The sequence below is a fragment of the Hemitrygon akajei genome, chromosome 22, assembly GCF_048418815.1.
Source record: "Hemitrygon akajei chromosome 22, sHemAka1.3, whole genome shotgun sequence".
Classification (NCBI taxonomy): domain Eukaryota; kingdom Metazoa; phylum Chordata; class Chondrichthyes; order Myliobatiformes; family Dasyatidae; genus Hemitrygon; species Hemitrygon akajei.
The window spans coordinates 10,379,330-10,394,876 of record NC_133145.1 but is presented as its reverse complement, the minus strand read 5'-3'; the positions used below and the strand labels follow the sequence as shown (position 1 = coordinate 10,394,876).

The following is a 15,547-nucleotide window of genomic DNA, read 5'->3' as shown; positions in this document are numbered from 1 at the left end:
TGACCTAATAACTGGTGTGCATTTGGACTGTGGGAGGAAACCAGAGCACCTGGAGGAAGCCCAAATGGTCAATGGGAGAACGTACAAACTCCTTTCAGGCAGCAGTGTGGAATGAACCCGTGTATCTGGTCATATAAAGCATTGTGCTAATCCCCGAGGGTGAGCGGGGTTAAAGTGAAAGATGTGCCTGGCAAGTTTTTTTTTACAGAGAGTGGTGGTTGTCTGGAACGTGCTGCCAGGACTGGCCAGGCAAATACAGGCTGAAAGATAGGCATGTGACTGTGCAGAGAATGGTGGAAGGTGGACTTCGTAGGCAGAAAGGACGAGTTTAGTTAGGCTGTTAATTACTGGTTTAAATAGTTCTGGGCCAGAGGGCCTGTTGCTGTGCTCTCCTGTTCCGAGTGATGTTTAGGCCCCATGCCAGGCCTGTTGCTGTGCTGTCCTGTTCCGAGTGATGTTTAGGCCCCATGCCAGGCCTGTTGCTGTGCTGTCCTGTTCCGAGTGATGTTTAGGCCCCATGCCAGGCCTGTTGCTGTGCTGTCCTGTTCCGAGTGATGTTTAGGCCCCATGCCAGGCCTGTTGCTGCTTCTCCCTTTCATTGTCCTCTCAATTTTTCCCTAAGCCTGCCTAATCCAGGCTCAGAGAACAACACAACCCAGACCTTTTCTAGAAGTTTATTAAAACTAACTAAACATCCAGCTAATGCTATACAAAGCAGAATTGTAGAGCACTAATAACTAAACAATGAATTGCAGGAAATGTCCTGCACAGTCATCCCCTTAGTGTGAATGAGACCAGAGCCAGCGGGATGGTTTTCCTGTCATGACTGTGACTGCTTTTGACAGAATGTTTCAAAGCCACGCTCATTCACGTGTTGCCTTGATCACTCTCATCTTCCTCCAGACTCCAGCTCTTCAAAGCAAGTCCGGGAGAGTTGAGCTGAGAGCTGAGCAGCTTACTGTCACTTGACAACACCTTCCACAACTGTGGTGCTGACTGAGGGTAGTTCAAGCACGCAGTAATTTCCCGGTTTGGATTTGTCCTGCCGTGTGGTGAGAGGGGCTGGGTAGAGGGATCCAGCTCAAACCGTGTCATCAAGTGTGCAGATGAAACAACAGTGGTTGGCCTTATCAAGAATGATGACAAGAGAGAGTGTAGGCAGGAAGTGGAGCAACTGGTGGATTGGTGTGAGAAAAACAACCTACCCTTGAACATGGAGAATATCAAGGAAATCATTGTGGACTTCAGGAAGGTGCGGACAAACTATCCCCCTCTGTGAATACATGGCTTCTGCATAGAGAGAGTTAAGTCCACCAGGTTCCTGGGAGTTCACGTCACAGATCCTTCAATATTACCTCCCTGAACAAGAAGGCACCTCCACTTCTTAAGAAGATTGAGCCAAGCATGGGTCCCCCCACCCCTCAGCATCTTATTTGCATTTTACAGGAGCACCTTTGAGAGCGTCCTGACAAGTTGCATCTCCATCTGGTTTGGGAGCAGTCGAGCATCAGACCAGAAGTCCCTAAAAAGGACAGTGAGAACAGTTGAGAGGACCAGCGGGCTCTCCTACCATCCATCAGGGACATTTATCACAAGTGCTGTGTACGCAGGATCCTTAGTATTATTAAGGATCCCACCCATCCATCCAGCATCCCCTTTGACTTCCTACCGTCAGGCAGGAGACTAGGACTCATAAAAATGTGGCAAATGTTCAGGGGATGTTTGTGTGGAGTTCTGCATAGGTATGTTCCAATAGACAATAGACAATAGGTGCAGAAGTAGACCATTCGGCCCTTCGAGCCTGCACCGCCATTTTGAGATCATGGCTGATCAATTACTATCAATACCCGGTTCCTGCCTTGTCCCCATATCCCTTGATTCCCCTATCCATAAGATACCTATCTAGCTCCTTCTTGAAAGCATCCAGAGAATTGGCCTCCACTACCTTCCGAGGCAGTGCATTCCAGACCCCCACAACTCTCTGGGAGAAGAAGTTTTTCCTTAACTCTGTCCTAAATTACCTACCCCTTATTCTCAAACCATGCCCTCTGGTACTGGACTCTCCCAGCATCTGGAACATATTTCCTGCCTCTATCTTGTCCGATCCCTTAATAATCTTATATGTTTCAATCAGATCCCCTCTCAATCTCCTTAATTCCAGCGTGTACAAGCCCAGTCTCTCTAACCTCTCTGTGTAAGACAGTCCAGACACCCCAGGAATTAACCTCGTGAATCTACGCTGCACTTCCTCTACAGCCAGGATGTCCTTCCTTAACCCTGGAGACCAAAACTGTACACAGTACTCCAGGTGTGGTCTCACCAGGGCTCTGTACAAATGCAAGAGGATTTCCTTGCTCTTGTAATCAATTCCCTTTGTAATAAAGGCCAATATTCCATTAGCCTTCTTCACTGCCTGCTGCACTTGCTCATTCACCTTCAGTGACTGATGAACAAGGACTCCTAGATCTCTTTGTATTTCTTCCTTACCCAACTCTACACCGTTCAGATAATAATCTGCCTTCCTGTTCTTACCCCCAAAGTGGATAACCTCACACTTATTCACATTAACCGCCATCTGCCAAGTATCTGCCCACTCACCCAGCCTATCCAAGTCACCCTGAATTCTCCTGACATCCTCATCACATGTCACACTGCCACCCAGCTTAGTATCATCAGCAAATTTGCTGATGTTATTTTCTAAGCCTTCATCCAAATCGTTAATGTAAATGGTAAACAGCTGTGGTCCCAATACCGAGCCCTGTGGCACCCCACTAGTCACCACCTGCCATTCCAAGAAACACCCATTCACCGCTACCCTTTGCTTTCTATCTGCCAACCAGTTTTCTATCCATGTCAATGCCTTCCCCCCGATGCCCTGAGCTTTGATTTTACCCACCAATCTCCTATGTGGGACCTTATCAAATGCCTTCTGAAAATCGAGGTACACTACATCCACTGGATCTCCCCCGTCTAACTTCCTGGTTACATCCTCGAAAAACTCCAACAAATTAGTCAAGCATGATTTACCCTTGGTAAATCCATGCTGGCTCGGCCCAATCCTATCACTGCTATCTAGATATGCCACTATTTCATCCTTAATAATGGACTCTAGCATCTTTCCCACCACCGATGTCAGGCTGACAGGTCGATAGTTCTCTGTTTTCTCCCTCCCTCCTTTCTTAAAAAGTGGGATAACATTAGCCATTCTCCAATCCTCAGGGACTGATCCTGAATCTAAGGAACATTGGAAAATGATTACCAATGCATCCGCAATTTCCAGGGCCACCTCCTTTAGTACCCTAGGGTGCAGACCATCTGGACCTGGGGATTTGTCAGCCTTCAGTCCCATCAGTCTTCTCATCACCGTTTCCTTCCGAATGTCAATCTGTTTCATTTCCTCTGTTACCCTATGTCCTTGGCCCATCCATACATCTGGGAGATTGCTTGTGTCTTCCTTAGTGAAAACAGATCTAAAGTACTCATTAAATTCTTTTGCCATTTCTCTGTTTCCCATAACAATTTCACCCAATTCATTCTTCAAGGGCCCAACATTGTTCTTAACTATCTTCTTTCTCTTCACATACCTCAAAAAGCTTTTGCTATCTTCCTTTATATTCCTGGCTAGCTTGCATTCGTACCTCATTTTTTCTCCCCGTATTGTCTTTTTAGTTAAGTTCTGTTGTTCCTTAAAAACTTCCCAATCATCTGTCCTCCCACTCACCTTAGCTCTGTCATATTTCCTTTTTTTTAATGCTATGCAATCTCTGACTTCCTTTCTCAACCACTGTGGCCCCTTTCCCCCCTTTGAATCCTTCCTTCTCTGGGGGATGAACTGATTTTGCACCTTGTGCATTATTCCCAAGAATACCTGCCATTGCTGTTCCACTGTCTTTTCTGCTAGGCTATCTGTCCAGTCAACTTTGGCCAGCTCCTCCCTCATGGCTCCATAGTTTCCCCTGTTCATCTGCAACACTGACACCTCCGAGCTGCCCTTATCCTTCTCAAATTGCAGATAAAAGCTTATCATATTGTGATCACTACCTCCTAATGGCTCCTTTACTGTGAGATAGCTTATCAAATCCTGTTCATTACATAACACTAAATCCAGAATAGTCTTGTCCCTGGTCAGCTCTCGTACAAGCTGTTCCAAGAATGCATCCCGTAGGCACTCTACAAACTCCCTATCCTGTGGTCCAGCACCAACCTGATTCTCCCAGTTCACCTGCATGTTGAAATCCCCCATAACTACTGTGACATTACCTTTGCCACATGCCAGTGTTAACTCCCTATTCAACTTGCACCCAATATCCATGCTACTGTTTGGTGGCCTGTAGACAACACCCATTAGGGTCCTTTTGCCCTTACTGTTCCTCAGTTCTATCCACACAGACTCTACTTCTCCTGACCCTATGTCCCCCCTTGCAAAGGACTGAATCTCATTCCTCACCAACAGGGCCACCCCACCCCCTCTGCCCACATTTCTGTCCCTACGATAGCATGTATACCCTTGTACATTCATTTCCCAGGTCTGATCTTCCTGCAGCCATGTCTCTGTTATCCCAACAACATCATAGTTACCCATTCGCACCTGGGCTTCAAGCTCATCTGCCTTATTTCTGACACTTCGTGCATTCAGATATAGAATTTTTAGCCCATTTCTCCTCTCTCTGTTTGAATTGCTGCCCATTGTGCTTAACCCAGCTCCCTGAACTCCCATCGGGCTATATGCCCCTAGAATTTTGTTGTCCTTCCTAAATTTACTTATTCTTTCAACACATTTAACTTGTTCCGCCTCACCTTCCTCTACTACACACTTAATATTCCGGAACCGTGTAGTCCCCACCTGTCCTTTATTCTTCCTCTCGCTATCCTCTCTCACATTCTGGATCCCTGCCCCCTGCAAATTTAGTTTAATCCCCCCCAAGAAGCACCAGCAAACTTCCCTGCAAGAATGTTAGTACCGCTCCAGTTCAGGTGTAAACCGTCCCTTCGGAACAGATCCCACCTTCCCTGGACAGAGCCCAATTATCTACAAACCTGAAGCCCTCCCTCCTGCACCATCCTCTCAGCCACGTATTAACCTGTATAATCCTTCTGTTCCTTGCCTCACTCGCACGTGGCACAGGTAGCAATCCTGAGATTGTTACCCTGGAGGTCATGCTCTTCAGCTTTGCACCTAACTCCCTGAACTCTCTACGCAGGACCCCCTCACTCATCCTACCCACGTCATTGGTCCCTACATGGACCACAACATCTGGATTCTTGCCCTCCCTCTCGAGAATAACCTGCACCCGATCTGAGATGTCTCGGACCCCGGCACCAGGGAAGCAACATACCATCCGAGACTCCCGATCTTCCCCACAAAATCTCCTATCCGCCCCCCTGACTATAGAATCCCCTATCAATACCGCTCTCTTCTCTTCCCTCCTCCCCTTCCTAGTCAAGGGTCCAACCTCGGTGCCAGAGACAGGACCACTGCAGCTTGTTCCTGGTAGGTCATCCCCACCAACAGTATCCAAAACGGTATACTTATTTTTGATGGGAACAGCCACAGGGGTGCTCTTCTCTCTCTGTCTGCTCCCCCTGCCTCTCTTGACTGTCACCCATTTGCCTACCTCCTGTCTTTTCAGTGTGACTGCCTCCCGATAACTCTTCTCTATCTCTGCCTCTGCCTCCCGAATGATCCGTAGTTCATCCAGCTCCTGCTCCAATTCCCTAACTCGGTCTGATAGGAGCTGCAGCTGGATGCACCTTTTGCAGGTGTGGTCATCAGGGACAACTGTGTTGACCCTGACCTCCCACATACTGCATACGGAGCACACCACTGCTCTAACTGTCTCCCCCATTACCTGATCCCAGATTAGTCAGAATAAATGAAAAACAGGCTTCTTGCTGAAGTCCTCTTGCGCCGAAGCCCGCTGAGCCAAAGCCCAGCACTCTGCTCCTGTGCACTCCGCTGCCCGCACCGACGCTGCCTGCTCCTGAAAGTGGGTCGCTTTTTAAAGCCCGCGCTCACCGCTGACGTCACCCACACTTGCGCAGCTTTACCTTCCTCCTCAGGTACTCTCCAGGTAGGTCCGAGGGTCTCGGCCTACCTACAACGGCTGATCCTCCGATCTCCAGCCGTATGTCGATCACGAGTACTCCTTACTCCCGCTCCGCAGCCTGCACCGACGCTGCCTGCTCCTGAAAGTGGGCCGCTTTTTAAAGCCCGCGCTCGCCGCTGACATCACCCGCGCTTGTGCAGCTTTACCTTCCTCCTCAGGTATTCTCCAGAGACAGGAAAGTTATGGTAGCGTACAGGAACCGTGGTGTACAAAGGCTCTAATAAACCTAGTCAAGAAGAAAAGAAAAGCTTACAAAAGGTTCAGAGAGTAGGTAATGTTGGAGATCTAGGACATTATAAGGCTAACAGGAAGGAGTTTAAGAAGGAAATTAGGAGAGCCAGTAGGGGCCATGAGAAGGCCTTGGTGGGCAGGATTAAGGAAAACTCCAAGGCATTCTACAAGTATGTGAAGAACAAGAGGATAAGACGTGAAAGAATAAGACTTATCAAGTGTGACAGTGAGAAAGTGTGTATGGAACTGGAGGAAATAGCAGAGGTACTTAATCAATACTTCAGTATTCACTATGGAAAAGGATCTTGGTGATTGTAGTGATGTCTTGCAGCAGACTGAAAAGCTTGAGCATGTAGATATTAAGAAAGAGGATGTGCTGGAGCTTTTGGAAAGCATCAAGTTGGTTAAGTTGCCAGGACTGGATGAGATGTACCCCAGGCTGCTGTGGGAGGTGAGGGAGGAGATTGCTGAGCCTCTGGCGATGATCTTTGCATCCTCAGTGGATCCAGAGGATTGGAGGGTTGCAGATGTTGTTCCTTTATTCAAGAAAGGGAGTAGAGATAGCCCAGGAAATTATAGACCAGTGAGTCTTACCTCAGTAGTTGGTAATTTGATGGAAAAGATCCTGAGAGGCAGGATTTATGAACATTTGGAGAGGTATAATATGATTAGGAATAGTCAGCATGGCTTTGTCAAGGGCAGGTCGTGCCTTATGAACCTGAGTGAATATTTTGAGGATGTGACTAAACCCATTGATGAAGGAAGAGCAGTAGATGTAGTGTATATGGATTTCAGCAAGGCATTTGATAAGGTACCCCATGTAAGGCTTATTGAGAAAGTAAGGAGGCATGGGATCCAAGAGGACCTTGCTTTGTGGATCCAGAACTGGCTTGCCAACAAGAAGGCAAAGAGTGGTTGTAGACAGGTCATATTCTGCATGGAGGTCGGTCACCATTGGAGTGCCTCAGGGATCTGTTCTGGGACCCTTACTCTTCATGATTTTTATAAATGACCTGGATGAGGAAGTGGAGGGATGGGTTAGTAAGTTTGCTGATGACACAAAGGTTGGAGGTGTTGTGGATAGTGTGGAGGGCTGTCAGAGGTTACAGCGGGACATTGATAGGAGAATAGGTTGAGTGAACTCAGCCTTGGAGCGACGGAGGATGAGAGGTGACCTGATAGAGGTGTACAAGATGATAAGAGGCATTGATCCTGCGGATAGTCAGAGGCTTTTTCCCAGGGCTGAAATGGTTGCCACAGGAGGACACAGGTTTAAGGTGAGGTACAGAGGAGACGTCAGGGGTAAGTTTTTTACTCAGAGAGTGGTGAGGGCATGGAATGGGCAACGGTGGTGGAGGCAGATATGATAGGGTCTTTTGGATAGGTACATTGAGCTTAGAAAAATAGAGGGCTATGGGTAACCCTAGGTAATTTCTAAGGTAGGGACATGTTTGGCACAACTTTGTGGGCTGAAGGGCCTGTATCGTACTGTAGGTTTTCTAAGTTTCTATGTTTAAAACAAGAACAGTCAGGATGGGGAACAGTTTCTTCCCCCAGGCCATCAGACTTCTGAACTCCCTGCTGCATCATATTCGCAGTGTCACTGGTTAATCTGTTCTGTACTTTCCAGTGTTCAATATTAATGCACTTTAGTTTGTTATTTGTGCATGATTTATCTGTTCATTTTATCTTTATCTTCATAAGTTAGGCATATTACTGTGGTTTACACCTTGTTTCAAATAAACACTGTCTTGTTTCTATGTACGGTACATTATATGGATATAAACATTACCTATATAAATCTGGTGAGACTGCACTTAGAGTATTGTGTTCAGTTCTGGTCACCTCATTATAGGAAGGATGTGGAAGCTATGGAGAGAGTGGAGAGGAGATTTACCGGGATGTTGCCTGGTTTGGAGATCAAGACATATGAAGCAAGGTTAGCAGAGCTGGGACTTTTCTCTTTGGAGTATAGAAAAATGAGAGGGGACTTGATAGAGGTCTACAAGATTATGAGGGGCATAGATAGGGTGGATAGTCAGTACCTGTTTCCCAGGGCACCAATAGCAAACACCAGAGGGCATATGTACAAAATTAAGGGAGGGAAGTTTAGGGGAGACATCAGGGGTAAGTTTTTTACACAGAGGGTTGTGAGTGCCTGGAATGACTTGCCAGGGATGGTGATGGAGGCTGAAACATTAGGGGTATTTAAGAGCCTCTTGGACAGGCACATGAATGAAAGAAAAATGGAGGGTTATGGGGTAGTGTGGGTTTAGTACTTTTTTTAAGAATTATATGGGTCGGCACAACTTGGAGGGCTGAAGGGTCTGTACTGTGCTGTAGTGTTCTATGGTTCTATGGTATGTAGTTAAATGACAATGAACTTGACCTGGACTGGACAAGAAACTTTGGAGCAGGTCTCCCCTGGTGTGGAGTCCCCTGTCAGAGCCCTCTAGCCTCGGTACCTTGTTTACTGTGCTGTCTGTTGACAGGGGCAGAGTGGATCACTGGGTCCTATTGCGACCAGATTTTGGATCATTATTCCCAGCACCAGTCCTCACTCAGTTACCCCTGCCCTCAGTGTAAGATCTTCGTTTAATAGTGCTCTCCCTGGCACGTGTAGTCTGGATTGAGCTTCTGGTAATGACAGCAAATCCATTCCGTAATGTCATGAGGTTTAGTACTCTGCCTGATCCCAGTCGCACGTAATCACTGCAGAGCTCGTCTCGCATTATGGCCACTGTTATCTCTCTCAGTGTCAGATGCTCAGCTGTGTGCTGTGTTACCCCAAAAGATGATTATAAAAAATTCAGTTGCAATGCACCTTCCCTTCTCTGCACCCCAATTTCCCCCCCCCCCCAACCTCTCTGGTCCTCACCCTGGGGCCCTTGGTTACGGCACTGTCTCTGTCATCCCTATTGACTGCAGATTTCACTCCCCATTACTACAGATCTCGGAGTGAGTGCCCCACTGTTTGTGATGCTGCCCCTGTCCCGGCGGTAATGATGTGCCTCTCTGCATTGCTTTGATTTAAAGAATGCAGAGTAACAGACACAGTTACTGTGATGAGACACCCTGCTTGTGTTCCAGACCCTGTGACTTGTCTGGGATGTCAGCTGTGCAGTTCGGTCAGCTTGGTGTTTCTCTGATCTCCATGGTTCCATTGGGGGTTGTTGGTAGGACCCTCCTCGGAGATCTGTTGCTGCTGCTCCCCGCTGAGGAATGCTGGGACTCTCGCTGTGTGCTGGTCGTGTGGGTCCCCTGCTGCCTGCCTTCAGCTCTAGCACAGCTGGTTCTGGAGTGAGGGAGGATGAGGACGTTCCACATTGCATCCGGAGCCCTGCCATCAACGCTGCTCAGTCACCAGAGATGGGCGGGGCCTGCCTGCCACTGAGGAATGCTGGGACTCTCGCTGTGTGCTGGTCGTCTGGGTCCCCGTGTGTTGGGAGCAGAGATGGGCGGGGCCTGCCTGCCGCTGAGGTCTCACTGCTGCTTTGTGTTTCAGGTGAATAATATGCCCATGATGGCGCTGGTTAACCCAGTGTACGACTGCCTTATGCGCCTTGCCCAGCCTGATGCTCTGCAGAATGAAGAAGAGGTGAGGAAGGAGATTGGCCCCCTGCCAGCTGTTGTTATCTGAGCCCATTCCCTCTTTGCAATTCCCCTCTCACTGTCAGACTGTAGGTAGGTTGTCCACTGTTCCCTCTCATAGAGGGGACTGAGTTTCTGTGTGAGCAGTCCAGCTTGGTCCCATTGTACTGTGCTCTCCTCACAGTACTGCACACTCCTGCTTTCCAGTAGCTCTCTACTGAACACTACATTGAATTTGCTTCCAGTATTCTCTCTGATGTACGTTCCAAGCCCTAACCACTCACTGTGTGAACTTGATCCTTGTGCAATTCATTTTTGTTCCCTGCCAATCATCTTCATTTGATGTTCCTTCAAACTTGATCACTCCACCAATGTGAACAGTTTTTTTCCAGATTTACCCTCTATGAATTATCTGGTTCACAAACCCGTCACATCATCTGCTGTTCCAAGAATAGTCTCAGCAGCTCATCTAGAATCCACATAACGCATCGCAAAGTCACTTCTCGGCCTGCTGTAATTCCTTCACAGCTTTCTCTAAGTGGAGTGCCCAGAGCGGGAGACAATCCTCTGATTGTTAAAGAAGCTAAAGAACCAGGGAGTGTCCTTGCCTTCTTAATAATTTTAATTTTACTTCCTCACTTCATGTGCTGCCACTTAAATTTACCAAGACTCTGCAACTCATGTCCATGTGGTAGACACCACCACTTTCAGACATGAAAATTAGATCCATGTTTAAATGAAACTACAAGTGATAGAACATGCTGCACTGTGGCCACTCAGGGAGTGATCAGAATGGGAGACAATCCTCTGACTGAACCAGGGAGTGATCAGAACGGGAGACGGTCCTCTGACTGAACCAGGGAGTGATCAGAATGGGAGACGGTCCTCTGACTGAACCAGGGAGTGATCAGAACGGGAGACAATCCTCTGACTGAACCAGGGAGTGATCAGAACGGGAAACAATCCTCTGACTGAACCAGGGAGTGATCAGAACGGGAGACGGTCCTCTGACTGAACCAGGGAGTGATCAGAATGGGAGACGATCCTCTGACTGAACCAGGGAGTGATAAGAACGGGAGACGGTCCTCTGACTGAACCAGGGAGTGATCAGAACGGGAGACGGTCATCTGACTGTAACAGGGAGTGATCAGAATGGGAGACAATCCTCTGACTGAACCAGGGAGTGATCAGAATGGGAGACAATCCTCTGACTGAACCAGGGAGTGATCAGAACAGGAGACAATCCTCTGACTGAACCAGGGAGTGATCAGAACGGGAGACGGTCCTCTGACTGAACCAGGGAGTGATCAGAACGGGAGACGGTCCTCTGACTGAACCAGGGAGTGATCAGAACGGGAGACGATCCTCTGACTGAACCAGGGAGTGATCAGAACGGGAGACGGTCCTCTGACTGAACCAGGGAGTGATCAGAACGGGAGACAGTCCTCTGACTGAACCAGGGAGTGATCAGAACGGGAGACGGTCCTCTGACTGAACCAGGGAGTGATCAGAACGGGAGACGGTCCTCTGACTGAACCAGGGAGTGATCAGAACGGGAGACGGTCCTCTGACTGAACCAGGGAGTGATCAGAACGGGAGACGGTCCTCTGACTGAACCAGGGAGTGATCAGAACGGGAGACGGTCCTCTGACTGAACCAGGGAGTGATCAGAACGGGAGACGGTCCTCTGACTGAACCAGGGAGTGATCAGAACGGGAGACGGTCCTCTGACTGTAACAGGGAGTGATCAGAACGGGAGACAATCCTCTGACTGAACCAGGGAGTGATCAGAACGGGAGACGATCCTCTGACTGAACCAGGGAGTGATCAGAACGGGAGACGATCCTCTGACTGAACCAGGGAGTGATCAGAACGGGAGACGATCCTCTGACTGAACCAGGGAGTGATCAGAACGGGAGACGATCCTCTGACTGAACCAGGGAGTGATCAGAACGGGAGACGATCCTCTGACTGAACCAGGGAGTGATCAGAACGGGAGACGATCCTCTGACTGAACCAGGGAGTGATCAGAACGGGAGACGATCCTCTGACTGAACCAGGGTGTGATCAGAACAGGAGACAATCCTCTGACTGAACCAGGGAGTGATCAGAACGGGAGACGGTCCTCTGACTGAACCAGGGAGTGATCAGAACGGGAGACGGTCCTCTGACTGAACCAGGGAGTGATCAGAACGGGAGACGATCCTCTGACTGAACCAGGGAGTGATCAGAACGGGAGACGATCCTCTGACTGAACCAGGGTGTGATCAGAACAGGAGACAATCCTCTGACTGAACCAGGGAGTGATCAGAACGGGAGACGGTCCTCTGACTGAACCAGGGAGTGATCAGAACGGGAGACGGTCCTCTGACTGAACCAGGGAGTGATCAGAACGGGAGACGATCCTCTGACTGAACCAGGGAGTGATCAGAACGGGAGAGAATCCTCTGACTGAACCAGGGAGTGATCAGAACGGGAGACGGTCCTCTGACTGAACCAGGGAGTGATCAGAACGGGAGACGATCCTCTGACTGAACCAGGGAGTGATCAGAACGGGAGACGGTCCTCTGACTGAACCAGGGAGTGATCAGAACGGGAGACGGTCCTCTGACTGAACCAGGGAGTGATCAGAACGGGAGACGGTCCTCTGACTGAACCAGGGAGTGATCAGAACGGGAGACGGTCCTCTGACTGAACCAGGGAGTGATCAGAACGGGAGACGGTCCTCTGACTGAACCAGGGAGTGATCAGAACGGGAGACGGTCCTCTGACTGAACCAGGGAGTGATCAGAACGGGAGACGGTCCTCTGACTGAACCAGGGAGTGATCAGAACGGGAGACGGTCCTCTGACTGAACCAGGGAGTGATCAGAACGGGAGACGATCCTCTGACTGAACCAGGGAGTGATCTGAACGGGAGACAGTCCTCTGACTGAACCAGGGAGTGATCAGAACGGGAGACGATCCTCTGACTGAACCAGGGAGTGATCAGAACGGGAGACGGTCCTCTGACTGAACCAGGGAGTGATCAGAACGGGAGACGGTCCTCTGACTGAACCAGGGAGTGATCAGAACGGGAGACGGTCCTCTGACTGAACCAGGGAGTGATCAGAACGGGAGACGGTCCTCTGACTGAACCAGGGAGTGATCAGAACGGGAGACGGTCCTCTGACTGAACCAGGGAGTGATCAGAACGGGAGACGGTCCTCTGACTGAACCAGGGAGTGATCAGAACGGGTGACGGTCCTCTGACTGAACCAGGGAGTGATCAGAACGGGAGACGGTCCTCTGACTGAACCAGGGAGTGATCAGAACTGGAGACGGTCCTCTGACTGAACCAGGGAGTGATCAGAACGGGAGACGGTCCTCTGACTGAACCAGGGAGTGATCAGAACGGGAGACGGTCCTCTGACTGAACCAGGGAGTGATCAGAACGGGAGACGGTCCTCTGACTGAACCAGGGAGTGATCAGAACGGGAGACGGTCCTCTGACTGAACCAGGGAGTGATCAGAACTGGAGACAGTCCTCTGACTGAACCAGGGAGTGATCAGAACGGGAGACGGTCCTCTGACTGAACCAGGGAGTGATCAGAACGGGAGACGATCCTCTGACTGAACCAGGGAGTGATCAGAACGGGAGACGGTCCTCTGACTGAACCAGGGAGTGATCAGAACAGGAGACAATCCTCTGACTGAACCAGTGAGTGATCAGAACGGGAGACAATCCTCTGACTGAACCAGGGAGTGATCAGAACGGGAGACGGTCCTCTGACTGAACCAGGGAGTGATCAGAACGGGAGACGGTCCTCTGACTGAACCAGGGAGTGATCAGAACAGGAGACAATCCTCTGACTGAACCAGTGAGTGATCAGAACGGGAGACAATCCTCTGACTGAACCAGGGAGTGATCAGAACGGGAGACGATCCTCTGACTGAACCAGGGAGTGATCAGAACGGGAGACGGTCCTCTGACTGAACCAGGGAGTGATCAGAACGGGAGACGATCCTCTGACTGAACCAGGGAGTGATCAGAACGGGAGACGGTCCTCTGACTGTAACAGGGAGTGATCAGAATGGGAGACAATCCTCTGACTGAACCAGGGAGTGATCAGAATGGGAAACAATCCTCTGACTGAACCAGGGAGTGATCAGAACGGGAGACGATCCTCTGACTGAACCAGGGAGTGATCAGAACGGGAGACAATCCTCTTGCCCCTTACACCCCGCCCCTCCCCAGCTTTCTGTCTTACTGTCTCTCTCAACCTCCCTGTCTCTCTCGCTCTGTCTGTGTGCCTGCCTCTCTCACCCTCTCCTTCTGTCTCTGTCTCTATTTCCCCCCCAACCCGCTCTCCCGCTCCCTGCCTCTCTCCCGTCTCTTCACTCCTGCCCTCTATTTCTTAGCAACAGACACGAAATACTGTTGGAACTCAGGTTAAGTCGCTTCTATGGAGAGGAATGTACATTTGGCGTGTGAGGCCGAGACCCTGCATCAGGATCAGGGGACGAAGGAATGGCAGATGAACTTTGCTTCAGTGTTTACTGTGGAAGAGACTAGCTGTATGCCAGACCTCCGGGAGTGTCAGGGAGCAGGAGTGAGCGCCATTGCTATTACAAAGGGAAAAAATGCTAGGCTAACTCAAAGTTCTAAGGGTGGATAAGTCACCTGGAGCAGATGGACTATTTCCCATCTACTATTTCTCTCTACCGGAGAGAGGTAGCTGAAGCGGTAACGGATGCGTTGGTCATGATCTTTCAAGAATCTCTTGATTCTGGCATGGTCCCAGAGGACTGGAAATTGCAACTGTCACTCCGCTCTTTAAGAAGGGAGGAAGACAAAAGGAAGGAAATTACAGGCCAGTTAGCCTAACCTCAGTGGTTGGGAAAGTGGGAATCCATTATTAAGGATGAGGTTTCAGGGTTCTTGGAGACTAATGATAAAGTAAGTCAAAGTCAGTATGGTTTGAGTAAAGAGAAATCTTGCCTGACAAATCTGTTGGAGTTCTTTGAGGAAATAACCAGCAGGATGGACGAAAGAGAGGCAGTGGATGTCATTTATTTGGATTTTCAGAAGGCATTTGATATGGCACCACACATGAGGCTGCTTAACAAGATACGATCCTTTGGTTTTACAGGGAAGATACTAGAATGGATAGAGAAATGGCTAACAGGCAGCGGAAGTGAGTGTGAATAAAGGGGACTTTTACTGGTTGGCTGCCAGTGTCGCTCGGAACACCACTCGGTATTGAGACAGCTACTTTTCACATTGTTTGTCGATGATTTAGATAGTGGAATTGATGACTTTGTGGCAAAGTTTGCAGATGATACGAAGATAGGTGGAGGGGTAGGTAATGCTGAGGAAGCAATGTGATTGAGCAGGTTGGAAGAATTGGCAAAAAGGTGGCAGATGGAATACAGTGTTGGGAAATGTATGATAATACATTTTTGTAAAAGGTACAATAGTGCAGACTATCATCTAAATGGGGAGAAAATGAAAACATCAAAGGTGCAAAGGGACTTGTGGAAGACTCAGAAGGTTAATTCACAGGTTGTGTCTGGTAAAGAAGGCAAATACAATGTTGGCATTTATTTCAAGGGGAATAGAATATAGAAGCAAGGAGA

The 15,547-nt window shown here is 49.1% G+C and overlaps 1 protein-coding gene across 1 annotated transcript in view; it reads left to right on the top strand.

Annotated features, from left to right (window-relative positions):
* mif4gdb (MIF4G domain containing b) overlaps window positions 1-15,547 on the top strand; it is a 169,692-nt gene that overhangs the window by 146,154 nt on the left and 7,991 nt on the right. The window contains exon 5 of the mRNA XM_073026682.1: window positions 9,844-9,936. Within this exon, the coding sequence (XP_072882783.1) occupies window positions 9,844-9,936 (93 nt within the window). The remainder of the gene's footprint in view (window positions 1-9,843; window positions 9,937-15,547) is intronic.